The 27,419-nt window shown below is 40.9% G+C and overlaps 1 protein-coding gene across 1 annotated transcript in view; it reads left to right on the top strand.

Annotated features, from left to right (window-relative positions):
• Positions 1-27,419, top strand: part of LRRC9 (leucine rich repeat containing 9) — a 716,419-nt gene that overhangs the window by 544,624 nt on the left and 144,376 nt on the right. Inside the window, exons 27-28 of the mRNA XM_053705244.1 lie at positions 11,838-11,906; positions 24,051-24,176. Of these exons, the coding sequence (XP_053561219.1) occupies positions 11,838-11,906; positions 24,051-24,176 (195 nt within the window). The remainder of the gene's footprint in view (positions 1-11,837; positions 11,907-24,050; positions 24,177-27,419) is intronic.

Raw genomic sequence — 27,419 nt, 5'->3', positions numbered from 1 at the left:
AGTCCTTTAGGCAGTTGTTTCAAGCTTGATTTATTTCTGTCTGTTTGTTATTTTTAATTGCATATAATAAAATAAATTACATTTTTGGGTTAATTTTGGATTGTGGATTAAGTTTCTCAGTGAAAGAAGATGTTTCATTAGTCGTTGGACTCCACATCTTGTGTTTTAGTTCAAAAGAAAACTCAATTATGCTTATCTGGTGAATTAATATCTTTCATGATGGTGAGAGTCCATGAGACCCAACCCTTATGATTTTTTCTGGTGCTGTTTTTTTTCTTGAGTAGATATTTTTTCTCTGCTCCTTTTATTTTTGCCTGTTACTTTTCCAACCTTGATTTGCTTGGCTATAAGTTGCATACGAATTTCTATGAGGTGGGATGGGATTTATAGAGCTCTTGGGGTTGGGAATATTTTCCTCCTCCTAATGGCAGGGACGAGTAATTCCCAGGAGCAATGGAAGTGGACTCTCACCACCATGAAATAAATTATTTATTATTTAAGCATAAATTATGTTTTTAAAGGTGATAAATGTTTCTTTGACATGGCAGCAGTTTATTTATTTCCGCTGCAATATCAGCCTACCATTTCTTTTTAATTTGGATAGCACTCCTGATTACGAGTGGAGCTCCCATTTTAGTTGCGCTAGATAGGTCCAGTTAAAGTCCAGACCTCAACCCGATTGAAATGCTGTGGCGGGACCTTAAGCAGAGCTTTGCATAAACAAATGCCCGCAAACCTCAATGAACTGAAGCAACTTTTATAAAGAAAGGAGTGGGCCAGAACGATGTGAGAGACTGATAAAGTCTTACAGAAAAGATTACTTTGTTATTTCTACTAAAGGTGGTTCTAAAGGCTATTAAATCATAAGGTGTATTTAGTTTTTCATGCATGGCTTCTCCATTTTGGCTTTATTTTTGTTAAATCATGACATTGTGTATTATTGTCATGCGTTGTTGTTCATCTGAGGTTGAAATGGTATTTTTATTAGATGATGGTTATCATGAGTGTTACTGTACTTGTAATGTATTTTTGACGTAATTTTTGTTTCACAAAACAGTTAACCAGATCTCTGTGGTTGTGCTAACCCGACGCGTGTTAACTTCAATTGCGCTCAAGCGATTGCATTTACTTTCAACTTGTAATATGAGCAAAAAAACCTGACTCAACCAAAACACCACGCTAAAAAGTTTTTTTGATTGCGTGCAACAGTTTGCGCTCCGCTCGTAATTTGGTCCTGAATGCCTATTTCTTCTACTAGATATGACGAGTCCACGGATTCATCCTTACTTGTGGGATACTTATCCTCCTGTTAACAGGAAGTGGCAAAGAGCACCACAGCGAGCTGTATATTATAGCTCCTCCCTTCCCCCAGTCATTCTCTTGCCTATACTTGTAATAGGAAGAGGGTAAAGTGAAAGAGGTGTTAAAATGATAGTTTTTATTTTCTTCAAGCAAGACTTTATTATTTTAAATGGTAGCCGGTGGAGTACTATTTTTCCTCAGGCAGCAGATGGAAGAAGATTTCTGCCTGGAGGTTGATGATCTTAGCAGGTTGTCACTCAAGATCCAGAGGAGTTCCCACAGAATGGCTGAGGAGTACTAGAGAAGCTTCAGTGTGGGGAACGTTTTTCATGCTACAAGCATTGAGGTATGTTCAGTCATTTATTTCTGGAGAAACTGTGTATTTCAGAACAGGCTGACATAGTATCCCATGAGGGAAGGGGTAAGCAGTAATCCTATATATAAGAGGGGGTATTACTGGAGACCTATGTGTGAATGTTTATGGGCTTAATGCAGCAAAAGATGGCAGCATGGGAGACACTGGGGCAACATAACGTCTTATTGCAGAAACTTTTTTATGTTCACGGTTACTGGGCATTATACTGGGAGGGGTTTCACATGGCTTATATATTATTTGAGATACAAAAACCCACATGGCTAGTTCCTATACCGCTTCATAGCGTTTTTTAGGCTGAGAGGACGTCGCATATGATGGGCGGGGCCTAATTTTCGCGCCTCAGATATGCAGGTTGATCTTTCACATGAAGGCAGCAAACTTCAGCTCTGGTTGGGCCCAAACTGAAGACATAAGGCTAACGGAGTCATAGGGAGCTTTCTCAGACCCCTGAGGGCAGGTAGGCGCCACAGCTGAGGTGCTGGGGGTTGATAATCTACTTTTGATAACGTTTTGGAATAACGTTTTTCTTACAGAGGGTTAATTTGTCCCTTACTTGTGGTGCAATCTTAAGCTACAATATTAGATAGATATATGCTAAAATTGTGAGCGTTATAGCGTTTTAAAGCAGATTTGGAAAAATTGTGTGCTTTTTTACTTCTTAAGAGGCGCGAGTACCGTTTTTCAAAATTGTTGTTTTTTTTTCAATAAATAAAGTGGTTATTACTAGCCTGTTCAACATGTCTGACATTGAGGGAAAGTCAATGCTCTATGTGTTTAGAAGCCATTGTGGAACCCCCACTTACAATGTGTCCCTCATGTACTGAAAGGGGCTTTACATTGCAAAGAACATTTTTAGGTGATAAAAGTATGTCTAAGGGCCTTATCTACCGTACGGAGGTGGGGGTGCTGCCCCCTAAGATCACCAAGAGTATGCTATATAGAGACCCACTGAGGGCATGGCACCTGATGCATAAATTTCTGAAAATCGATGCCCCCCCCCCCAGGGTTTATCCCGATAGTGGGCAACCCTTCCTTCCCGGCTGGGATGGACCATGCACCGTTCCGTGTTTGGAGGGAGCGGGGCTTAAGCACCGTTGGGGATGTCCTAGATCCCCTACTACATGTAGTGAGATCTTTCCAGGACTTAAAGAACAAATTTCAGCTTCCAAAGGGGACACTTCTATGCGTATTTGCAGTTGAGACATTATGTAAACTCTCTGCAGGCATCCAACACAAATTTCTGGGGGAAGTCCCCCTTCGCAATATCACAAACGATGTTCCGATTAGGTGTGTTTTCACTGTCTCATTTCTATAGATGCCTCCTGAAACAAGGTGAGGCCCCTCTCCTTTCTGGTATCCTGTCAAAACACAGCGAAATCAGCTCGGCGGACCTGACAGAACAGGACATAAAGAACAGCCTAGAACATACGAGACAAGCCACACTGGCAGTATATCATAGAGAGGCACAAATAAGACTATTACACTCGGACTACATCACTCCACACAGATTGTCCAAGTGGGACAGACGACAACCTGATATGTGCGTTAAATGCAGCGCTGTTGCCCCATCACTCAACATTATTTTTACACATGCCCTAAGATCAAGAGATTCTGGGGACGATGTCAATATTGGCTAAAGACCGTACTGGGAGTGGAAATTTCACTCACAGGCGCAGAAATATTATGTTTAAATGGGACGAGACTCACGGGGCGGTTTCATAGATTTCTTACACTATGCATACTTCTTGCAAGACACTGCATACTCCAGAGATGGATTAAAAAACAGGCACCGACAATAGCCCAGTTCAGACATACATTACTGAGACAGCTTTTTGTAGAACAATACGATGCCAGACTTGATACCAAGCACAGATTACGCCCCTTCTTAAGAAAATGGAAACCTCTTATCAGTAAACTAGACCCACCTATACAGGGACAAGTTCTGAAACCATTCGCTCACTCTGAGACAATACTTCAACTAGGTATGTCTGCTGAATGGCAACACATCATAAACAGTGTTAAGGACCAAGGCCCTGAGCAATCCCAAATAGAGCTGATGCTGTTCTAATAAGCAGCTGCACTTTTTTTTTTTTTTTTTTTTTTTCTTCCTCTCTCTCTCCCTCTCTTCTTCTTTCTTCTTCTCGCCCCCTCCCCCTCCTTTCCTTCCCACCCCCTTCACTCCACTCCATTCCACCCCAATATATATATATATATTGCTGTTCCTTAAGGAACAAGTACACACAGAGTGATCACACACAGTTTGCGTAGAGAGCATAAGATAAGGTTAAACTTACACGGATGAGCTACTTTGGTTTTGGTAGTCATGTTAATAGGTTGTATAAGTATTTAAATGTTTGTTTGTTTTTCAAAAATAAAAAACTCATGCAGGAGAGCGAAAACTAAAGAACACCCAAGGACTTTATAGACTCTGGTTGGATATACTGACCCCCCACAATTCTACAACCCGTAACATGCCAGGGCAGGCTTTATAGGAAGCCATGGCTCCCTTTGTACCCGGGAAATTGATGGCTATGTTTATGTTAAACGTTATTTTACACAATGTATTGTCTTGATGTTTTTGCTTTACTCTTGCAATAAAAATTGAATTAAAAAAAAAAAAAAAAAGTATGTCTAAGGATGATTCTCAGTCTGAAGAGAATCCGATTATGCCATCCAATTCTCTCCACAGTGTCTCAACCTTTAACGCCCACTCAAGCGACACCAAGTACTTCTAGTGCGTCTAATTCTTTTCACTCTGCAAGATATGGCTGCAGTTATGTCTACTACCCTTACAGAGGTATTATCTAAACTGCCAGGTTTACAAGGTAAGCGCAGTAGGTCCGGTATTAAGGTAAATGCTGAGCCCTCTGATGCTTTATTGGCCATTTCCGATGTACCCTCACAGTGTTCTGATTTGGGAATTGCTGTCTGAGGGAGAGCTGTCACATTCAGGAAATGTTTTACCTCAGACAGACTCGGACGTGATGTCCTTTAAATTTAAGCTTGAACACCTCCGCCTGTTACTCCGGGAGGTTTTAGCGACTCTGGATGATTGTGACCCTATTGTAATACCACCAGAGAAATTGTGTAAGATGGATAAATATCTAGAGGTTCCTACTTACACATATGTTTTTCCAGTCCCTAAAAGAATTTAAGACATTGTTACTAAGGAATGGGATAGACCAGGCATTCCGTTCTCTCCCCCTCCTACTTTTAAGAAAATGTTTCCCATATCTGACACCGTTCAGGATTCCTGGCAAACGGTCCCTAAGGTGGAGGGAGCTATTTCTACCCTAGCTAAGCGTACAACTATTCCTATTGAGGACAGTTGTGCTTTTTAAGATCCTATGGATAAAAAATTAGAGGGTCTTCTAAAGAAATTGTTTATTCATCAGGGTTTTCTTCTACAACCTATAGCGTGCATTGTCCAGTTACTACTGCAGCAGCTTTTTGGTTTGAGACTCTAGAGGAGTCTCTTAAGTTGAGACCCCATTAGATGATATTTTGGATAGAATTAAGGCTCTCAAGCTAGCTAATTCTTTTATTACCAATGGCTAAATTAGCGGCGAAAAATGGCAGGCTTTGCCATTTTATTGCGTAGAGCGTTATGGCTTAAATCTTGGTCTGCTGATGTGTCATCAAAATCTAAGCTTTTAGCTATTCCTTTTAAAGGTAAGACCCTGTTCGGAGCCTGAACTGAAGAAAATCATTTCTGACATTACTGGAGGTAACGTCATGCCCTACCTCAGGATAAGACTGTTAAGATGAGGGCTAAACAAAATAATTTTCGTTCCTTTTCGAAACTTTAAAGGTGGACCCTCTACTTCCCTCTTCTGCCACAAAGCAGGAGGGAAATTTTGCACAATCCAAGTCAGTCTGGAGACCTAACCAGGCCTGGAATAAAGGTAAACAAGTTAAGAAGCCCACTGCTGCTACCAAGACAGCATTGAAGAGGCAGCCCTCCGATCCGGGACCGGATTTAGTAGGGGGCAGACTTTCTTCTCTTCGCTCAGGCTTGGGCAAGGGATGTTCAGGATCCCTGGGCATTAGAAATTGTGACCAGGGGTATCAGCTAGAATTCAAGGATTTTCTCCAAGAGGGGAGATTTCATCTTCACGTTTTCTGTAGACCAGACAAAAAGAGGAGGCATTCTTACGCTGTGTAAAAGACCTCTACACCATGGGTGTAATTTGTCCAGTTCCAAAACTAGAACAGGGACAGAGGTTTTACTCAAATCTGTTCGTGGTTCCCAAAAAAGAAGGGAACCTTAGACCGATTTTAGAATCTCAAATGCCTAAACAAATTCCTCAGAGTCCTCAGAGTCCCATCGTTCAAGATGGAGACTATTCGGACAATTTTTACCAATGATCCAGGAAGGTCAATATATGACCACCGTGACCTGAAGGATGTGTATCCTTCACATTCCTATCCACAAGGATCATCATCAGTTTCTAAGGTTCGCCTTCTTCTGGACGAACATTATCAGTTTGTGGCCCTTCCTTTCGGGTTGGCCACTGCTCCCAGAATCTTCACAAAGGTGCTAGGGTCCCTTCTGGCGGTTCTCAGGCCGCGGGGCATAGCAGTGGCGCCCTATCTGGGCGATATCTTGATCCAGACGTCAACTTATCACCTGACCAAATCTCACACGGACATCGTGTTAGCATTTCTAAGACTCACAGTTGTAAAGTGAATAGAGAAAAGTGTTCACTAGTTCCACTAACAAGAGTTCCATTCCTGGGAACTCTGATAGACTCGGTAGACATGAAAAATTTTCTGACGGAGGTCAGAAAGTCAAAGATTCTAACTACTTGCCAAGCACTTCAGTCCATTCTTCGGCCATCAGTGGCGCAGTGTATGGAGGTCATTGGATTAATGTTAGCGGCAATGGACATCGTTCCGTTTGCTCGCTTTCATCTCAGACCACTGTCTGTGCATGCTCAGACAGTGGAATGGAGATTATGCAAATTTATCTCCTCAGATAAATCTGGATCTAGAGACCAGAGACTCTCTTCTTTGTTGGTTGTCACAGGATCATCTGTTCCCTGGGAATGTGCTTCCGCAGGCCAGCATGGGTCCATAGTGATGACAGAAGCCAGCCTCTTGGGCTGGGGTGCAGTCTGGAATTCTCTGAAGGCTCAGGGGTGTTTGACTCAGGAGGAGTCCCTATTACCAATCAATATTTTGGAACTGTGGAGCAATATTCAACGCGCTTCAGGCGTTTCCCTCAGTTGGCTTCGGCCAAATTCATAAGATTCCAGTCGGACAATATCATGACTGTAGCATATATCAATATCAAGGGGGAACAAAGATTTCTCTAGCGATGATAGAGGTTTCAAAGATAATTCGATTGGCGGAGGCTCACTCTTGCCATCTATCAGCAATCTATATCCCAGGAGTAGAGAACTGGGAAGCGGATTTTCTAAGTCGTCAGACTTTTCATCCGGGGGAGTGGGAGCTCCATCCGGAGGTGTTTGCGTCATTGATTCATCAATGGGGCACACCGGAATTGTAACTGATGGCATCTCGTCAGAATGCCAAGCTTCCTCGTTACGGGTCCAGGTCAAGGGATCCCCAAGCTGTACTGATAGATGCTCTAGCAGTACCTTGGTTGTTCAACCTGGCTTATGTGTTTCCCACCCTTTCCTCTCCTGCCTCGTGTGATTGCAAGAATCAAACAGAAGAGAGCCTCGGTAATCCTAACTAGCGCCGGCATTGCCATGCAGGACTTTGGTATGCGGATCTAGTAGACATGTCCTCTCTACCACCGTGGAAACTTCCGTTGAGACAGGACCTTCTCATTCAAGGTCCGTTCCAACATCCAAATCTAAATTCTCTGCAACTGACTGCCTGGAGATTGAACGCTTGATCTTATCTAAGCGAGGATTCTCTGAGTCGGGTCATTGATACTTTGATTCAGGCTCGCAAGCCTATCACTAGAAAAATTTACCATAAGATATGGCGTAAATATCTTTAGGGCTACTAATGGAGTAGGGTTAGGATTCCCTAGGATTTTGTCCCTTTCTCCAAGAAGGATTGGAGAAGGGATTATCAGCTAGTTCCTTTGAAAAGGAAAAATTTCTGCTTTGTCAATTCTACTACACAAGCGTCTGGTGGATGTCCCAGACGTTCAGTTTTTTTTGTCAGGCTTTAATCAGGATCAAGCCTGTAAACCTATTGCTCCACCATGGAGTTTGAATTTAGTTCTCAATGTTCTTCAAGGGGTTCCGTTTGAACCCATGCATTCCATGGATTATTAAGGCTTTTATCTTGGAAAGTTTTGTTTTTAGTTGCTATCTCTTCTGCTCGAAGAGTTTCTGGCTTTCTGCTTTACAATGTGATTCGCCTTATCTTATATTCCATTCTGATAAGGTGGTTTTGCATACTAAACCTGGATTCCTTCCTAAGGGTCGTTTCAAATAGGAATATTAATCAGGAAATTGATGTTCCTTCCTTGTGTCCTAATCCTTCTTCTAAGATGTAGCGTCTGTTACATAACTTGGACGTGGTTCGGGCCTTGAAGTTTTACTTACAAAGCGACCAAGGATTTCCGTCAAACATCTTCTTTATTTGTTGTTTATTCTGGAAGACGTAGGGGTCAAAAGCTATGGCTACCTCTCTTTCTTTTGGCTGAAAAGCATCATCCGCCTGGCAATACGAGACTACTGGACAGCAGCCTCCTGAAAGGTTACGGCTCATTCTACTAGAGCTGTGGCTTCCACATGGGCTTTTAAAAACGATGCTTATGTTTGAACAGATTTGGAAGGCTGCGACTTGGTCCTCCCTTCATACTTTTCCAAATTCTACAAATTTGATACTTTTGCTTCTTCGGAGGCTATTTTTGGGAGAAAAGTTCTTCAAGCAGTGGTGCCTTCTGTTTAGGTATCTGTTTTGTCCCTCCCCGTTCATCCATGTCCTGTTGCTTTGGTATTGTATCCCACAAGTAAGGATGAATGTCTTAGAGAGTTGATTCGCTACTTGTGTACAGAGGTAGTTAAATTATATAACCTCAAAAACCTCAGTTCAGGTATCCTATTTTAAGAGGGGATAAGGAAGGCATTAAATTGCTCCCTGTAAAATTGCATATTAAAATAGAATTCTAATTTTAGTTTTTTGTAATATTTTTCCCAGTGCGAACAGTTCATCCGTTCTGGAGATCCACATCTGTCTTGTAAGGCTAGTGGTTGTTTTCCAATTTCTTGATATGATAGATTTGGCGCTATTGAGTGCAGTTCTGCCCATTTTTATTAAATATGTTATTTTCTGACTCTACCTTTCCTACCTTTATTTCTACTTTTTACTTACTTGACTATACGTCAAAACTGGCATACCAGAGAGGTGGGGGAGGGATGATAGTGGTCTTGGAAGCTTTGGGAATCTTTGCCTCCTCCTAGTGTCCTGGAGTCGAATTCCAGGAGTAATGGATCATAAATTTTGTTTTTGAGGGATTTCACAGTACTGATGAGATTTTTATTGAGTTTGTCTGTTTTATCCCATCCATAAGGACAATCTCCTGTGAGCAAGCTTAAGTTAAGATCGTCCTGTAATGTCCCTTATTGAACCAAGCTCCTAATAATGGCTATACACATTCTGATTTAGTCCCTTTGTGCTGGCCTACGGAGTTACAAAACCATGCTAGCTTAGGAATATATACATATATATATATATATATGTGTGTGTGTGTGTGTGTGTGTGTGTGTATATATGTATATGTATATAAATAAATAAATATATATATATATATATATATATATATAGAGAGATGAAAAGAGGACAGAACAAATCAGCGCTAGGTGTGTAACCCCAAGATTGGTAATCTAGATGTTATATGTATGAACTGGCAGCCTAATACCTGGAGTTAGGGACAGTAGTCAGGTCCCCACCTAACAGTGTCCTATATCCGGTAGGAAAAGAGAAATGTGTGAATAGGGTGGTATCAAGGCGCACTATTCAGTTGGAAGATTATATATGACAGAGGACCATAAATTATATATAAATATATATATCTGTTAGGATGTAATTAGTTTTGTTAGGTCTGATAATATATATATATATATATATATATATATATATATATATATATATATATATATATATATATATATATATATATATTAGAGCTGCGCATCTTCACTTGTCTCACGATTCGATTACGATTATCATTGTAACGATTCGATACGATTCGATTCTACGATGCATCGCGATACATCACGATTACTGCCCATGATTTTCATGATCTTGTTCTATTCCATATTTTATATATATATATATATATATATATATATATATATATATATATATATATATATATATATATTATATATGTGTGTGTGTGTATGTATGTGTATATATATATATATATATATATATATATATATATATATATATAACACACATATATATATATATATATATATATACACACACACACACAGACACATATATATATATATATATATATATATATATATATATATATATATATAATAATCTTTTAAACAACTGTGTAAGATGGAAGAGCACTTATAAACATAATACTACAATTGCACAGAAATGTATCTGTAGATTTATTTACAAAGGGAAAATATAACCAGCAGCAGTGTACTCACTCAAACATTCTCACGGAGTACATGCAGACATCTGAAACCTGACCCAGAGAGCATTACCAATAGACCCTCCTCTCTCACATGTTCCGGTCAGGAATTTTATGACACCTATCCTAAAAGAGCCGACAGCAGCCTCATGTAAACAGTGAATCTTTTCTTGTATTATAGATTCACTGTTTACTGTTGCGGTCTCTGCTGCATGTTTCCTCCCAGTCAGATCCCTAGCCCAAACGAGCATTTGAGGGTTTCTATTAGATACAGTAAGTCAAAAGTTTTACCAGCAACCCTCAAATGCTCGTTTGGGCTAGGGATCTGACTGAGAGGAAACATGCAGCAGAGACCACAACAGTAAACAGTGAATCGATAATACAAGAAAAGATTCACTGTTTACATGAGGCTGCTGTCGGCTCTTTAGGATAGGGTGTCATAAAAATTCCTGACCGGAACATGTGAGAGGAGGTCTATTGGTAATGCTCTCTGGGTCAGATATCTGCGCAGTGTGCACAGGAAATCCTGAATCACAGGAGTTCCCTGTCAGACTCGCCTGGCATGTATGGGGTTAATGGTGCCTATCTGGGAGTTGCCTGTTCTATGTCACCTGTCTTTATAATATAAGCCTTTCCAAGCCTCCTCCTCCCCTGTATGTCAGTTTGTTTATTTTTTAATTGCAAGTACTGTGAGTTTGCCCTCCCTTCACTGACTGCTGCTTTATTTAATACTATTGATATTGGTAGTACTAGCAGTCAGTGCCTATCACTGTTCTACGTTATCAGCAGCTAATTCAGAGGGATTATATGAATTCCTGTGACACTGGCTACCGACAGCCTCTCTCTGACGAGCACGATATTGCACTACGTAGAACAGTGATAGGCACTGACTGCTAGTACTACCAATACCAATAGTATTAAATAAAGCAGCAGTCAGTGAAGGGAGGGCAAACCAAACTCCCAGTACTTTCAATAAAAAAATAAACGAACTGACATACAAGGGAGGAGGCGGCTTGGAAAGGCTTATATTGTGGCTCCATAACAACAGTGAAGTTTAAAACGGAGCAATGAGTAAACAGGGAAACTGACAGTACAAGACTCATTTCCTCACATACCGAATCCCCTGCCCATGACGTCACTGACCCGGAATCGATTAAGATCCTTCACTGCATCGATGCAGAATCGTTCACTGCTGCATCGTGATGCATCGGTGTGACGATTATTTTTGACAGCCCTAATATATATATATATATATATATAATTTTTGGTCCTCTGTCATATATAATCTTCCAACTGAATAGTGCGCCTTGATACCACCCTTTTCTCACACACAAATATATATATACATTCCATATCCTGTACAGACATAGAAGCATGAAAACTGGAGCACATGTACATAAGCAAATTCTAGCCCTAGATGCTACTTAAAGGGCTCAGAATAATGTGCCTAGGATAACATGGTTATACAACTTGTATATAGAGATTCTAGTTGTTGTCACTCAGTTAATAAGTTACAACTGTTAATGTATATACTGTACATGTAGTCAACTTGTATCTGCTTTTTAACAGGATATTTCAGAAGTTGAAAAACTAGACACTCTTACCAGTCTTCAAGAACTTTCTGTATTTGGAAATCCAGTAAGTATTTGTAATGCTTGTGGGATATTCCACTATCAGACCAAACTTGGCCAGTAGTCTTCTTATTCCGGCGTCAAGCTGAAAAGATAGAAAATATCCCAGAGCAGAGAAAGTTTGCAAAATGAGGTAAGCAGTACTCACAGTAGGCAGGGTAGTCTTTATCGGCAACAGGAATGAAATCCAGCGGTATGGCAGTTCAAGGATAAACCAATAGAGGGACCGGAAACAGGCAGGAATCGGCAACAAAGGAAATTCAGTAATATAACAGTTCAGGGATAAACCAATAGAATGGTCAGGCAGGCAGAGATCGGTAACAGTATAGCAATCCAATAGTTCAAGGGTTAAGCAGGCAGAATGGTCAGACAGGCAGAGTTCAGCAACAGTATGGCAATCCAGTACTTTAGGGGTTAAGCAGAGTAGAATGGTCAGGCAGGCAGAGTTCGGTAACAGTATAGCAATCCAATAGTTCAAGGGTTAAGCAGGCAGAGTAGTCAGACAGGCAGAGTTCAGTAACGTTATGGCAATCTAGCACATACAGATAATAGCACCCAGGAGCACGCACAGTAACACCTATACTTGGGCAGTGATAGGTAGAAAGTGAGCAACTTACATAGGCGCAGGATTCGCGCCACAGGAGATCCTAACCGGCTTCAGAGGGGAAGAGATGTGCGACGATAACGTCACACAGGAGCCGACTCTTCCCTGGCAATGGCCAGAGTAGCAAGCGCTGCGTCCCTGGCAACACCCAAAGCGACTTGACAGTATTGTCACTTTTTTAGATCATATTATAATTCTGGATACGTCATTTAGAACATATTGTCAATTAAAGTATTTTGCTTAGCTTTGAAAGGTGGTGTGTTAAGCCATAATTCTTCTAGCAATATCCATCTATATGCCTGCTTTCTTTCTAGGATTGATAAGCTGTTTATACATGTGTTATAAGGGGCCTTTGCCTGTTATTGAGGTAGTTGTTAATAATCTTGTGGGTTCTCAGAGTTCACTTTACTCTCTCTTGACGTCATTGATACCTTCTCTGAGCTTAGGTAATCTTTTAACCTTGGTAGCCCTCACTTGCAAGTCCAGACATTGCCTTGCTGCGCAAAAGGGTCCCAATTATGGGGCTTCCAGTGGAAGCCATTTTTTTGTTTTCTGAATTTTCCCTCCCTCTTTTCATTACTATAAGAAAGGGTTAATGCTCCAGCTTGTAGTTCCAAACAGGCCAAGACTGACTTAAGGCATTGCTTTTGATTTTTGATTTCAAGAGGCTGTGCGTTAACTCTGTTATATGTCATATTGCTTATCACAATGGAGCGGTCTAAACCAATCGGAGCTCTTGTATCCATTTCTTTGTTTAACATATAACCTCAAACTGTGAAAAGATTCCTAAGGTTGATGCAATGATTGCTGAACAAGTTCTATTTTTTCCACATGATTTCTTTCCTAAGATATGGTGAGTCCACAACATCATCAATTACTGTTAGGAATATTACTCCTGGCCAGCAGGAGGATGCAAAGAGCACCACAACAAAGCTGTTAAGTATCGCTTCCCTTCCCTCAAACCCCAATCATTCTCTTTGCATTTAGTGCATGGAGGAGGTGAAGTTTATGTGTCTGAAGAAAATTGGATATTTCTCTTGTTAAGTGTATCCAGTCCACGGATCATCCATTACTTATGGGATATTAACTCCTCCCCAACAGGAAGTGCAAGAGGATTCAACCAGCAGAGCTGCTATATAGCTCCTCCCCTAACTGCCATTACCAGTCATTCTCTTGCACCCAACGAATAGATAGGATGTGTGAGAGGAATGTGGTGATTATACTTAGTTTCATACCTTCAATCAAAAGTTTGTTATTTTATAATAGCACCGGAGTGTGTTATTCCTTCTCTGGTAGAATTTGAAGAAGAATCTACCTGAGTTTTTCTATGATTTTAGCCGGGTAGTTAAGATCATATTGCTGTTTCTCGGCCATCTGAGGAGAGGTAAACTTCAGATCAGGGGACAGCGGGCAGATTAATCTGCAAAGAGGTATGTAGCAGCTTATTATTTTCTGACAATGGAATTGATGAGAAAATTCTGCCATACCGATATAATGTAAACTCAGCCTTAAATGCAGTAGCAGCAACTGGTATCAGGCTGTCATGTATGTATATTTTACACTTCAGTATTCTGGGGAATGGCACTTCACTGGAATTATACTGTATGCATAAAACTTTAGCCTAATTTGCAGGGACTAGCAACAGGCTTTTTAATAACACTCAATTTATTACTGTTAAACGTTTTTTGCTGGCATGTAAAATCGTTTTAATTTTCTGAGGTACTGGGTGAAAAAATGTTTTGGGCACTATTTTTTTCCACTTGGCAGTCGTTTTATTTAATTTATGACAGTTTACTGATCTCTCTCACTGTTATGTGTGAGGGGGAGGGACCTTTTTTGGTGCTTTTGCTACGCATCAAAAAATTCAGTCAGAAGTTTATTGTCTTCCCTGCATGATCCGGTTCATCTCTACAGAACTCAGGGGTCTTCAAAACTTGTTTTGAGGGAGGTAATCACTCACAGCAGAGCTGTGAGATTGTAGTTGACTGTGATAAAAAAAAAAAAAAAAACGTTTATTTCTGTATTTTTTTTTTTTTTCTGCTATCAGGGTTAGTTATCCTTTGCTAATGGGAGCAATCCTTTGCTAAAAATTGTGTTTTTTACAAAGATTTGATGCTATAACTTTTCAGTTTATTAATTTTCAACTGTCATAACTTTTTCTGTGCTTCTTATAGGCACAGTTCGTTTTCATATTATAGTAAATTACTTGAAAACTATTTCCAAGTTGCTAGTTTATTTGCTAGTGTGTTAAACATGTCTGATTCAGAGGAAGATATCTGTGCTATATGTGCTAAAGCCAAAGTGGAGCCCAATAGAAATTTATGTACTAACTGTATTGATGCTACTTTAAATAAAAGTCAATCTGTACAAATTGAACATATTTCACCAAACAACGAGGGGAGAGTTATGCCGACTAACTCGCCTCACGTGTCAGTACCTGCATCTCCCGCTCGGGAGGTGCGTGATATTGTAGCGCCGAGTACATCTGGGCGGCCATTACAAATCACATTACAGGATATGGCTACTGTTATGACTGAAGTTTTGGCTAAATTACCAGAACTAAGAGGTAAGCGTGATCACTCTGGGGTGAGAACAGAGTGCGCTGATAATATTAGGGCCATGTCAGACACTGCGTCACAATTTGCAGAACATGAGGACGGAGAGCTTCATTCTGCGGGTGACGGGTTCTGATCCAAACAAACTGGATTCAGATATTTCAAATTTTAAATTTAAGCTGGAAAACCTCCGTGTATTACTAGGGGAGGTGTTAGCGGCTCTGAATGATTGTAACACAGTTGCAATACCAGAGAAAATGTGTAGGTTGGATAAATATTTTGCGGTACCGGCGAGTACTGACGTTTTTCCTATACCTAAGAGACTTACTGAAATTGTTACTAAGGAGTGAGATAGACCCGGTGTGCCGTTCTCACCCCCTCCGATATTTAGAAAGATGTTTCCAATAGACGCCACCACACGGGACTTATGGCAAACGGTCCTAAGGTGGAGGGAGCAGTTTCTACTTTAGCCTAAGCGTACCACTATCCCGGTGGAGGCATAGCTGTGCCTTTTCAGATCCAATGGATAAAAGTTAGAGGGTTACCTTAAGAAAATGTTTGTTCAACAAGGTTTTATATTGCAACCCTCTTGCATGCATTGCGCCTGTCACGGCCTGCAGCAGCATTTTGGTTTGAGTCTCTGGAAGAGACACTTGAATCAGCTCCATTAGATGAGATTACACACAAGCTTAAAGCCCTTAAGTTAGCTAACTCATTTATTTCAGATGCCGTAGTACATTTAACTAAACTTACGGCTAAGAATTCCGGATTCGCCATTCAGGCACGCAGAGCACTGTGGCTAAAAATCCTGGTCAGCTGACGTTACTTCTAAATCTAAATTGCTTAATATACCTTTCAAAGGGCAGACCTTATTCGGGCCCCGGGTTGAAAGAAATTATCGCTGACATTACAGGAGGTAAAGGCCATGCCCTGCCTCAAGACAGAGCCAAACCTAAGGCTAGACAGTCTAATTTTCGTTCCTTTCGTAATTTCAAAGCAGGAGCAGCATCAACTTCCTCTGCACCAAAACAGGAAGGAGCTGTTGCTCGCTACAGACAAGGCTGGAGACCTAACCAGTCCTTGGAACAAGGGCAAGCAGGCCAGGAAACCTGCTGCTGCCTAAGACAGCATGAATCGAGGGCCCCCGATCCGGGGAACGGATCTAGTGGGGGCAGACTTTCTCTCTTCGCCCAGGCTTGGGCAAGAGATGTCCAGGATCCCTGGGCGTTAGAGATCATATCTCAGGGATACCTTCTAGTCTTCAAATTCTCTCCCCCAAGAGGGAGATTTCATCTGTCAAGGTTGTCAACAAACCAAATAAAGAAAGAGGCGTTTCTACGCTGCGTACAAGATCTTTTATTAATGGGAGTGATCCATCCGGTTCCGCGGTCGGAACAAGGACAAGGGTTTTACTCAAATCTGTTTGTGGTTCCCAAAAAAGAGGGAACTTTCAGGCCAATCTTGGATTTAAAGATCCTAAACAAATTCCTAAGAGTTCCATCGTTCAAAATGGAAACTATTCGGACAATTTTACCCATGATCCAAAAGGGTCAGTACATGACCACAGTGGATTTAAAGGATGCTTACCTTCACATACCGATTCACAAAGATCATTACCGGTATCTAAGGTTTGCCTTTCTAGACAGGCATTACCAGTTTGTAGCTCTTCCATTCGGATTGGCTACGGCTCCGAGAATCTTCACAAAGGTTCTGTGTGCTCTTCTGGCGGTACTAAGACCGCGAGGAATTGCGGTAGCTCCGTACCTAGACGACATTCTGATACAAGCTTCAAGCTTTCAAACTGCCAAGTCTCATACAGAGTTAGTACTGGCATTTCTAAGGTCGCATGGATGGAAGGTGAACGAAAAGAAGAGTTCTCTCTTTCCACTCACAAGAGTTCCCTTCTTGGGGACTCTTATAGATTCTGTAGAAATGAAGATTTACCTGACAGAAGACAGGTTAACAAAGCTTCAAAATGCATGCCGTGTCCTTCATTCCATTCAACACCCGTCAGTAGCTCAATGCATGGAGGTGATCGGCTTAATGGTAGCAGCAATGGACATAGTACCCTTTGCACGTCTACATCTCAGACCGCTGCAATTGTGCATGCTAAGTCAGTGGAATGGGGATTACTCAGACTTGTCCCCTACTCTGAATCTGGATCAAGAGACCAGAAATTCTCTTCTATGGTAGCTTTCTCTGCCACATCTGTCCAGGGGGATGCCATTCAGCAGGCCGGACTGGACAATTGTAACAACAAACGCCAGCCTACTAGGTTGGGGCGCTGTCTGGAATTCTCTTAAGGCTCAGGGACAATGGAATCAGGAGGAGAGTCTCCTACCAATAAACATTCTGGAATTGAGAGCAGTTCTCAATGCCCTTCTGGCTTGGCCCCAGTTAACAACTCGGGGGTTCATCAGGTTTCAGTCGGACAACATCACGACTGTAGCTTACATCAACCATCAGGGAGGGACAAGAAGCTCCCTAGCAATGATGGAAGTATCAAAGATAATTCGCTGGGCAGAGTCTCACTCTTGCCACCTGTCAGCAATCCACATCCCGGGAGTGGAGAACTGGGAGGCGGATTTCTTAAGTCGTCAGACTTTTCATCCGAGGGAGTGGGAACTTCATCCGGAGGTCTTTGCCCAAATACTTTGACGTTGGGGCAAACCAGAGATAGATCTCATGGCGTCTCGACAGAACGCCAAGCTTCCTCGTTACGGGTCCAGATCCAGGGATCCGGGAGCGGTTCTGATAGATGCTTTGACAGCACCTTGGACCTTCGGGATGGCTTATGTGTTATCCACCCTTCCGATGCTTCCTCGATTGATTGCCAGAATCAAATAGGAGAGAGCATCAGTGATTCTAATAATGCCTGCATGGCCACGCAGGACTTGGTATGCAGATCTAGTGGACATGTCATCCTGTCCACCTTGGTCGCTACCTCTGAAACAGGACCTTCTGATCCAGGGTCCCTTCAAACATCAAAATCTAATTTCTCTGAAGCTGACTGACTTGGAAATTGAACGCTTGATTTTATCAAAACGTGGTTTTTCTGAGTCAGTTATTGATACCTTAATACAGGCTAGGAAGCCTGTTACCAGAAAGATTTACCATAAGATATGGCGCAAATACTTATATTGGTGCGATTCCAAGAGTTACTCATGGAGTAAGGTTAGGATTCCGAGGATATTGTCTTTTCTACAAGAAGGTTTAGAAAAGGGTTTATCCGCTAGTTCCTTAAAGGGACAGATTTCAGCTCTGTCCATTCTTTTACACAAACGTCTGTCAGAAGTTCCGGACGTTCAAGCTTTTTGTCAAGGCTTTAGCTAGGATCAAGCCTGTGTTTAAAACTGTTGCTCCACCATGGAGTTTGAACTTAGTTCTTAATGTTTTACAGGGGGTTCCGTTTGAACCCCTTCATTCCATTGATATCAAGTTGTTATCTTGGAAAGTTCTGTTTTTAATGGCGATTTCCTCGGCTCGAAGAGTCTCTGAGTTATCTGCCTTACATTGTGATTCTCCTTATCTGATTTTTCATTCAGACAAGGTAGTTCTGCGTACTAAACCTGGGTTCCTACCTAAGGTGGTCACTAACAGGAATATCAATCAAGAGATTGTGGTTACATCTTTGTGTCCTAATCCTTCTTCGAAAAAGGAACGTCTGCTACACAATCTAGATGTAGTCCGTGCCCTGAAATTTTATCTACAGCAACTAAGGATTTTCGACAAACGTCTTCCCTGTTTGTCGTTTATTCTGGTCAGAGGAGAGGTCAAAAAGCTTCGGCTACCTCTCTCTCCTTTTGGCTTCGTAGCATAATACGGTTAGCCTATGAGACTGCTGGACAGCAGCCTCCTGAAAGAATTACAGCACATTCTACTAGAGCTGTGGCTTCCACTTGGGCCTTTAAGAATGAGGCTTCTGTTGAACAGATTTGCAAGGCTGCAACTTGGTCTTCTCTTCATACTTTTTCCAAATTTTACAAATTTGACACTTTTGCTTCTTCGGAGGCTGTTTTTGGGAGAAAGGTTCTTCAGGCAGTGGTTCCTTCCGTATAAAGAGCCTGCCTGTCCCTCCCGTCATCCGTGTACTTTAGCTTTGGTATTGGTATCCCATAAGTAATGGATGATCCGTGGACTGGATACACTTAACAAGAGAAAACATAATTTATGCTTACCTGATAAATTTATTTCTCTTGTAGTGTATCCAGTCCACGGCCCGCCCTGTCACTTTAAGGCAGGTAATTTTTCCATTAAACTACAGTCACCACTGTACCCTATGGTTTTCCTTTCTCTGCATGTTTTCGGTCGAATGACTGGTAATGGCAGTTAGGGGAGGAGCTATATAGCAGCTCTGCTGGGTGAATCCTCTTGCACTTCCTGTTGGGGAGGAGTTAATATCCATAAGTAATGGATGATCCGTGGACTGGATACACTACAAGAGAAATAAATTTATCAGGTAAGCATAAATTATGTTTTCGCTTCAATAAAAAGTTTATTATTTTAGATAGCCAGAGTTGGTTACTTTGATCTTTTGCACTTTCAAGGATTGGGTCTAGCCATACTCCATGTTAGTCTCTTCAGTAGGGCAGTGGTGGCTATAAAGCAGTTAGGCACTTGTAAAGTGGGCCTTGCTGCATTTTCCTAACACAGAGTATGTTTACTCTGTTCTTTTTTTCCCACAGGTCTCTGTAAGGAGTCAGTGTCATTTCACACCGTGTGAGCCGTCTTACTGCCGGACAGCTAGATTGCAGGTAAGTGCTTTTCTGTCTTCTTGGTAGGAGGCTAGTACTTTAAGGACTTCTGCAGTATTAAGGGGACAGTATTAAGTAAGATCGGTTTATGGCAGAATCCAGGCACTATTATGCATGTGATATTGAGACTAATTTAGTTAATCCTTCTGATGGTCATGAAGGAGTTAACTTCTTTTTATCTAGCTCATAATTCCCTAATCATTTTTATTATTTCTATTTTTGGAATTGATAGGGATTTAATGTGAACTGTGTGTTATGTTTCTGTAGGAGCAGGCTACATTTGGGTAACGTGGTGGAACCCAAGAGGTTAAGATTTCACTCTGTGTTATTTGCCTTCTTTTGGTCCAAGAGTGTCAGTTCAAGATGACCATAGACCTGGCAGACGCATATCTTCAAGTTCCTGAGATTTGCCTTTCTGTCAATCTTTTTCAGTGGCTTTTCCCCTTGGCCTCGCGACGGCTCCCTGTGGGGGCTATCTTGGCAGTGTTCAGGTTTCGGGGAATTGCTGTGGCGCACTTTCTGGACGTCACAAGGATTCAGGCTCCATCTTTTCAACAAGCAAACTCTCATACAGATATCTTGTTGTCTTTTCATTGTTCCCACGGATAGGAAGTGAATCTGAAAATAAGTTCCCTTTTTCCAGTTATAGGGGTAGTATTTTTTTAGGGACCATAATAGTTTCTCTATTTCAGAAAATATTCTGTCTGAGGTCAGAAAATCAAAGATTCTTTCCTCTTGCCTTTCTCTGCAGTCTACTGTTCGGCCTTCAGTGGCTTCAATTCTATCTGAGAATTCTGCTGTTTTGCATGCTCAGATAGTGGAACGGGAATCATGTGGATAGATCTAGTTCTGTCTACATGGGATTTTCTCCCATGGTGGTTTTCTCAGGAGCTTCTGTCTCAAGGCACGTGCTTCTGTAGACCTTTTCTGGATAATAGTGACCACGTACGCCAGCCTGTTGGGCTGGGGACTATAAACTCAGGAGGAGTCTGCTCTCCCCATATCCATCTTGGAGTTGAGAGGATCTTCAGGCTCTGATGGTTCGACTTCAGTTGTCTTTAGCCTGATATTTCAGGTTCTAGTTCATCAACTACCTGGGAGGAACCTGGAGTTCCTTAGCCATGATAGAGATGGCGTGGATTGTTCAGTGAGCGGACGCTCGCATTTTCCGTCTATCTGTTATCCACATTCCAGGAGTGGATACTGGGAACGGACTTCTTGAGCAGACATTTCATTCTGGGGAGTGGGCGCTCCTCCTGGAGGTGTTCTCCAGATTAACCCTCAAATGGTGGGTGCTGTTGTTGGATCAGATGGCAGTACGCCAAGCTTAAAAGGTACATTTTAAGGTCAAGAGATCAGCAGGTTGCCCTGACAGATATTCTTGCGGTTCTTTGGGATTTCAGTCTGACATAACCTGTATTCTCAGTTGGCTCCCCCTTCCACGAGTCATTGCTCATCTCAATGAGAGAGAGCATCTGTATTTTTATTAGTTCCTGCATGTTCTTGCAGGATCTGGTATGCAGATCTTGTGGCGATTCATATCTTCCACCTTGGAGGTTGTCCCTGAGGAAGGACCTTCTAATTCAGGGTCCATTCTTTAATCCAATTTCGTTTCTCTGAAGCTCTCTGCTTGGAGATTGAACGCTTAGTTCTGTATTTAGCATGGTTTTTCTGAATTGGTCATTGAGACCATGCTTCAGGATTGCAAGCCTGTTACTAGTAACTTTTACCATGAGGTATGGCGTAAATTCCTTTATTGGTGTGAATCCAAGGGCTACTTTTGGAAGAAGGGTCAGGATTCCTAGGACTTAGTCCTTTATCCAGGTAGGTCTGGAGAACGGTTTGTGAGTTAGTTCTCTGAAGGGTCAGATTTCTGCATTATCGTTTTTGTTACACAAGTGTCTGGCGGATGTACAAGATGTGTAATCTTTCTGTCAGGCCCTGGTTAGTATCAGACCTGTGTTTAAGTCTGTTGCTCCTCTTTGGAGCCTTTGCCTTCCATAGATATTAAGTTGTTATCTTGGAGAGTTTCCTTTCTTTTTGCTATCTCTTCTGCTCAGAGAGTTTTGGAACTCTTAGCTTTGCAGAGTGATTTGTCTTATCTTATTTTTGAATAAGGCGGTTCTTCGCCCTAAGTGCTTTCGAATAGAAATAGTAATCAGGAACTTGTTGTTCCTTCTTTATGTCCTATTCCTTATTCTCTTAAGGAAGTTGTTGCACATTGTGGTTGTTGTGCATGCTTTTAAAGCTTTTTTCTTTTGGCGACTAAGGTTTTTTGCCAGTCTTCTGCTATGTTTGTTTATTTCTCTGGAAAGCGTAAAGATCAGAAAGCTACTGCTACTTCTCTTTCTCTCTGGTTGAGAAATATAATTCGGTTTGCTTATGAGACTGCAGCCTCCTGAGAGATTTACAGCTCTTTCCACGAGGGCTGTTTCCTATTCTTGGGCCTTCATTAATGAAGCTTATGTGGAACAGATTGCAAGGCAGCAACGTGATCCTCTCTGCACTCTTTTTCTTTATTTTTGAAATTTGATTCTTTTGCCTCGTCTGAGGCTTCTTTTGGGAGAAAGGTTTTTTTTTTTTTTTTAAGCGGTCGTGCCTTCTGTTTAGGTCTGCCAGTCTTGTTCTCCCTACCTAGTCATCTGTGTCCTCTAGCTTGGGTATTGGTTCCCAACAGTAATTGATTACGTCGTGGACTCACCATATCTTAGGAAGATTTACCTGATAAATGTATTTATTTCCGGATATGCTGAGTCCACGACCCCACCCTTTATTTATGACAGCTATTTTTGACTAAACCTCAGGCACCTCTACACCATTGTATTACTCTTCTTTTTTCCATTTCCTTTTGGTCGAATGACTGAGATTTGTGGGAAGGGAAGTGATACTTAACAGCTTTGCTGTGGTGCTCTTTGCCTCCTACTGCTGGCCAGGAGTGATATTCCCAACAGTAATTGATGACACTGTGGACTCACCATATCCGGAAAGATAGAAATTTATCAGGTAAGCATAAATTTAGTTGTTTTTTTTTAAATTGACAGTGCATGTTCTGACAGACTGGGTGCACTGTTTTTGAAGCACAGCTGTTGTTTTGCAGGTCTTGTTAGACCGTTACAGCTTAGACATATTAAAGGGAAACAAAACACTTGTAGATGGCACTACAAAATGTTTAATTATGTGTCTTAATCAAAATATCCTTCACAGTATCCTTTCATTAGTTTGTCTAATTTTCTTGTAATTTTTCTAAGAACTGGATGGCGACTATGTTCCACACAGCCACTGTTTGTTATTTATATCTTTTCGTATTTGACCTTAGCAAAGAAGATAAGATAAAAGAAACCTAGGTTATAACATGGCACCTGTACTGTCAGTTTATTTTCCTAGTTCCTAAACATTGTAAATTTTCTGATTTGCATTTAGTGAGACTACAATGTAAAACTTGGTGATGAAAAGCATATGAACAAAAGAGAATAAAGGGTGTGTTTCATTTTTTATTTTAAATACAAAGCAGATTTAAGGGAACATTATCATGTAAAAAATATGTAGGCCCCCATTTATTATGTTTTGCACCGATAATGTTACTAGACAGGGAACTTGTCCACCCATTTTTGGGGCGAGCAAGGCAGCAACAACTACCTGAATTTAAGATGGCACAAGCAACCATTAGTACAGTCCTTCCCCCCGTTCTTGTGCAACCAATTGCTCCCAAACTGCATCTTTGTCTTGATAAATGGAGCCCAATAGACTTGTGCATTTGGGTGTTTCGTTTAACAACAAATGACAAATATGGTGTCCACCAGCAGCATTTGGCTCTTTATGGAGCTGGATTTCCTCTTGCGAAAATGCAACATGCAAAGATCTGGAGTTGCACACCCGAAACATCTGAATGCTCATGTCTAGAGCTCATAGTCTCATTTGCTCACCAGCTGCATCTTCATCTGGAGTGACATATGAACACAACTTTGATTCCATAGCAGAGGTTAAACAGGGATGCTCTATGAGTGCAAATTTGATTATGTATTTAAACCTTTTGAAGGAGTTAAGCACAAAGTAAAAATAAGATGTAATAGAAAACAGACATTTTAGGTTTTCATCAGATTGCCCCTTTAGTAAGACAATGCATCACAAATAATTGAAAAAGTTACTTATTATGGTCTTTTGCCACAAAATATTTAGTGTATTAATTTAGCAGAATGTGACACCAAATTTAATTTTTGTGTTTTTTTTCTTTACTGTAGATTTCCCGTAAAAAAGGCCACCGAGAACAACTTGTGCTGCAATTACAACAATTACAGATATTAGACGGGATCCATATTACCAGTGAAGAAAGGGCAAGAGCACAGATGTATTTCTTGGAACTGCAAGTATAATACATAGCAGGGGCAATTGTTTAATTTTATTACCCTTTTTTAGTAAATGCTGCAGTAAATGCTGCAAAAAATAAGTGCTGCGATTTTTTTTATCTATATACCTTTTGTGTTCTTTTTTTCTTTCTGTTGCTTTTAAAATGACTTGATTTAACATCCCCACTTTATGCTGTTTCATTATGTTATTCTTAAAGCAACATTAAATGCCATTTTTTATTTCATTCATATTTACTGTATAAGATTAGATTTGTTTCATTCTATCTTTATTACGAAACTACTGGAGTCCCACGCTGCTGTCCCTGGGTATGCTGCTGTAGGTGCACATTCTTGTGACCTTCCTGCATGCACCACACAAGCACTTTCATAGAATCATAGGTGCACTCCTGAGCAGTGTAGCACGAGCTTCATTTTTTACATAAAACGGTTAAAAAGAATTATAATTTGATTATGTTTTTTTTAACAAAAACTGATATAAAGTTCCTTTTAAGCAAAATTAAAGGGATATGAAATCCAAAAATGTTCTTTTATGATTCAGACGGAGAAAACAATTTTAAAACATATTTTAAATTTACTTCTATTATGAAATTTGTTTTGTTCTCCTGGTATTTTTTATTGAAGAGATACATAGGTAGGCATCTGCTGTCATCTAGTGCTCTTGCAAATTTATAACACTCTTGTGAAACTGCTATAGTGCTCCAGACACTTGCTCACTTCTGAACTATTTTCAAAACAGAATATCAAGAGGATAACGAAAATTTGTTTATAAAAAGTAAATTAGAAAGTTTTGTAATAATGCCCTAATCTTCCTTCCTTTAAATGCTCCCTGAAGACTTTTCTGTTCAGGGAAGCCTACCACCCAACTCATTAATAATTTAATTTTACTCATTTCCCTCATCTAACTCTGCATTAACTTTTTTCTCAATCTTGCAGTCCTCACCTCCTGTTTCTCAACCTCCTACCCATGGGAATAGGGCCCTCAATTCCTCCTGTATGTGTTTGTAAGTTTTGTCCTGTCTCCTTTTTTTATCATTGTTTTATTTAAATGAATTGTATCCATGGACAGCGCTGCGGAATATGTTTGCGCTTCATAAATAAAGTATAATAATAATAAAATGTAAGAAAACTTTTGGGTTTCATGTCCCTTTAAGATGGACAAAAACATAAACAATTTATTTCAGAAATCTTTTGCAGGCATTTTTCCTCTCACCTATAGGACACTTCTCTCTGTTGGTGAGACAATAATTAACTTATTTCAGTTATCCTCTGACACCACAAATGGGCTGTTTTCACACCAATCTGTTTTGCCATAAAGACAACTCTCTTGTGAGCGTTAGCTCATTGTGATTTATTTCACCTTGCTTCATTGACTGATCGCTCTGACTAGTGTTCCAGTGTGTTTGCAATCAGTTGTTCCAATGGCAGCTATACTAGTCTTCCAGGGAGTACATGTAGGAGGTCAATTAGACCTGTGCATAGTTGTATATTCAAGCCGTTATTACTGGGCCTAGAACCATTAAGTAAACTTTCTTTTCTGGGTTTTCCTGCCCAGTACACCTTAACAATTACCCATGAGCATGTTATTTTCAATATGCCAGTTCTCTCTTAAAGACTTGGGGGTCAATTTATCAAGCTCCGTACGGCGCTTGTGGCTCCGTGTTTCCGGCGAGTCTTCAGACTCACCAGAAACAGAAGTTATGAAGCAGCGGTCTAAAAACTGCTGCTCCATAACCTGTCTGCCTGCTCTAAGGTGGCGGACAGAAATACAATTGGGTTGAATGACTGTCAAAACCTGCAGTGATAACTGCAGCTATAAGTTCAAGTGTGTCTATTAGCTTTAGTAAATTAAAGTAATGTGACAAATAATGAAGTCAGTTTGCTAGCGAGGAAACTTAGGCCTAGATTTAGAGTTGGGCGGTAGCCGTCAAAACCAGCGTTAGAGGCTCCTAACGCTGGTTTTTACCACCCGCTGGTATTTGGAGTCAGTCAGGAAAGGGTCTAACGCTCACTTTCCAGCCGCAACTTTTCCATACCGCAGATCCCCTTACGCCAATTGCGTATCCTATCTTTTCAATGGGATCTTTCTAGCGCCGGTATTTAGAGTCGTGGCTGAAGTGAGCGTTAGAAATCTAACGACAAAACTCCAGCCGCAGAAAAAAGTCAGTAGTTAAGAGCTTTCTGGGCTAACGCCGGTTTATAAAGCTCTTAAAGGGACACTGTACCCAAAAAAATTCTTCTGTGATTCAGATTGAGCATGAAATTTTAAGCAACTTTCTAATTTACTCCTATTATCAAATTTTGTTCATTCTCTTGGTATCTTTATTTGAAATGCAAGAATGTAAGTTTAGATGCCGGCCCATTTTTGGTGAACAACCTGGGTTGTCCTTGCTGATTGGTGGATATATTCATCCACCAATAAAAAAGTGCTGCCCAGAGTACTGAAACCAAAAAGAATCTTAGATGCCTTCTTTCTCCAACATAGGTGTGTCCGGTCCACGGCGTCATCCTTACTTGTGGGATATTCTCTTCCCCAACAGGAAATGGCAAAGAGCCCAGCAAAGCTGGTCACATGATCCCTCCTAGGCTCCGCCTACCCCAGTCATTCTCTTTGCCGTTGTACAGGCAACATCTCCACAGAGATGGCTTAGAGTTTTTTAGTGTTTAACTGTAGTTTTTATTATTCAATCAAGAGTTTGTTATTTTGAAATAGTGCTGGTATGTACTATTTACTCAGAAACAGAAAAGAGATGAAGATTTCTGTTTGTATGAGGAAAATGATTTTAGCAACCGTAACTAAAATCCATGGCTGTTCCACACAGGACTGTTGAGAGCAATTAACTTCAGTTGGGGGAACAGTGTGCAGTCTCTTGCTGCTTGAGGTATGACACATTCTAACAAGACGATGTAATGCTGGAAGCTGTCATTTTCCCTATGGGATCCGGTAAGCCATGTTTATTACTATCGTAAATAAGGGCTTCACAAGGGCTTATTAAGACTGTAGACTTTTTCTGGGCTAAATCGATTCATTATTAACACATATTTAGCCTTGAGGAATCATTTTATCTGGGTATTTTGATATAATAATAAGCAGAGCCTCATTTTCGCGCCGGTGTGGCGCACTTGTTTTTGAGAGGCATGGCATGCAGTCGCATGTGAGAGGAGCTCTGATACTTAGAAAAGACTTTCTGAAGGCGTCATTTGGTATCGTATTCCCCTTTGGGCTTGGTTGGGTCTCAGCAAAGC

Source organism: Bombina bombina, chromosome 1 (genome assembly GCF_027579735.1).
Source record: "Bombina bombina isolate aBomBom1 chromosome 1, aBomBom1.pri, whole genome shotgun sequence".
NCBI lineage: Eukaryota > Metazoa > Chordata > Amphibia > Anura > Bombinatoridae > Bombina > Bombina bombina.
Note: the sequence above shows the minus strand (reverse complement) of the source record. Positions and strands in the feature narration are given on the sequence as shown.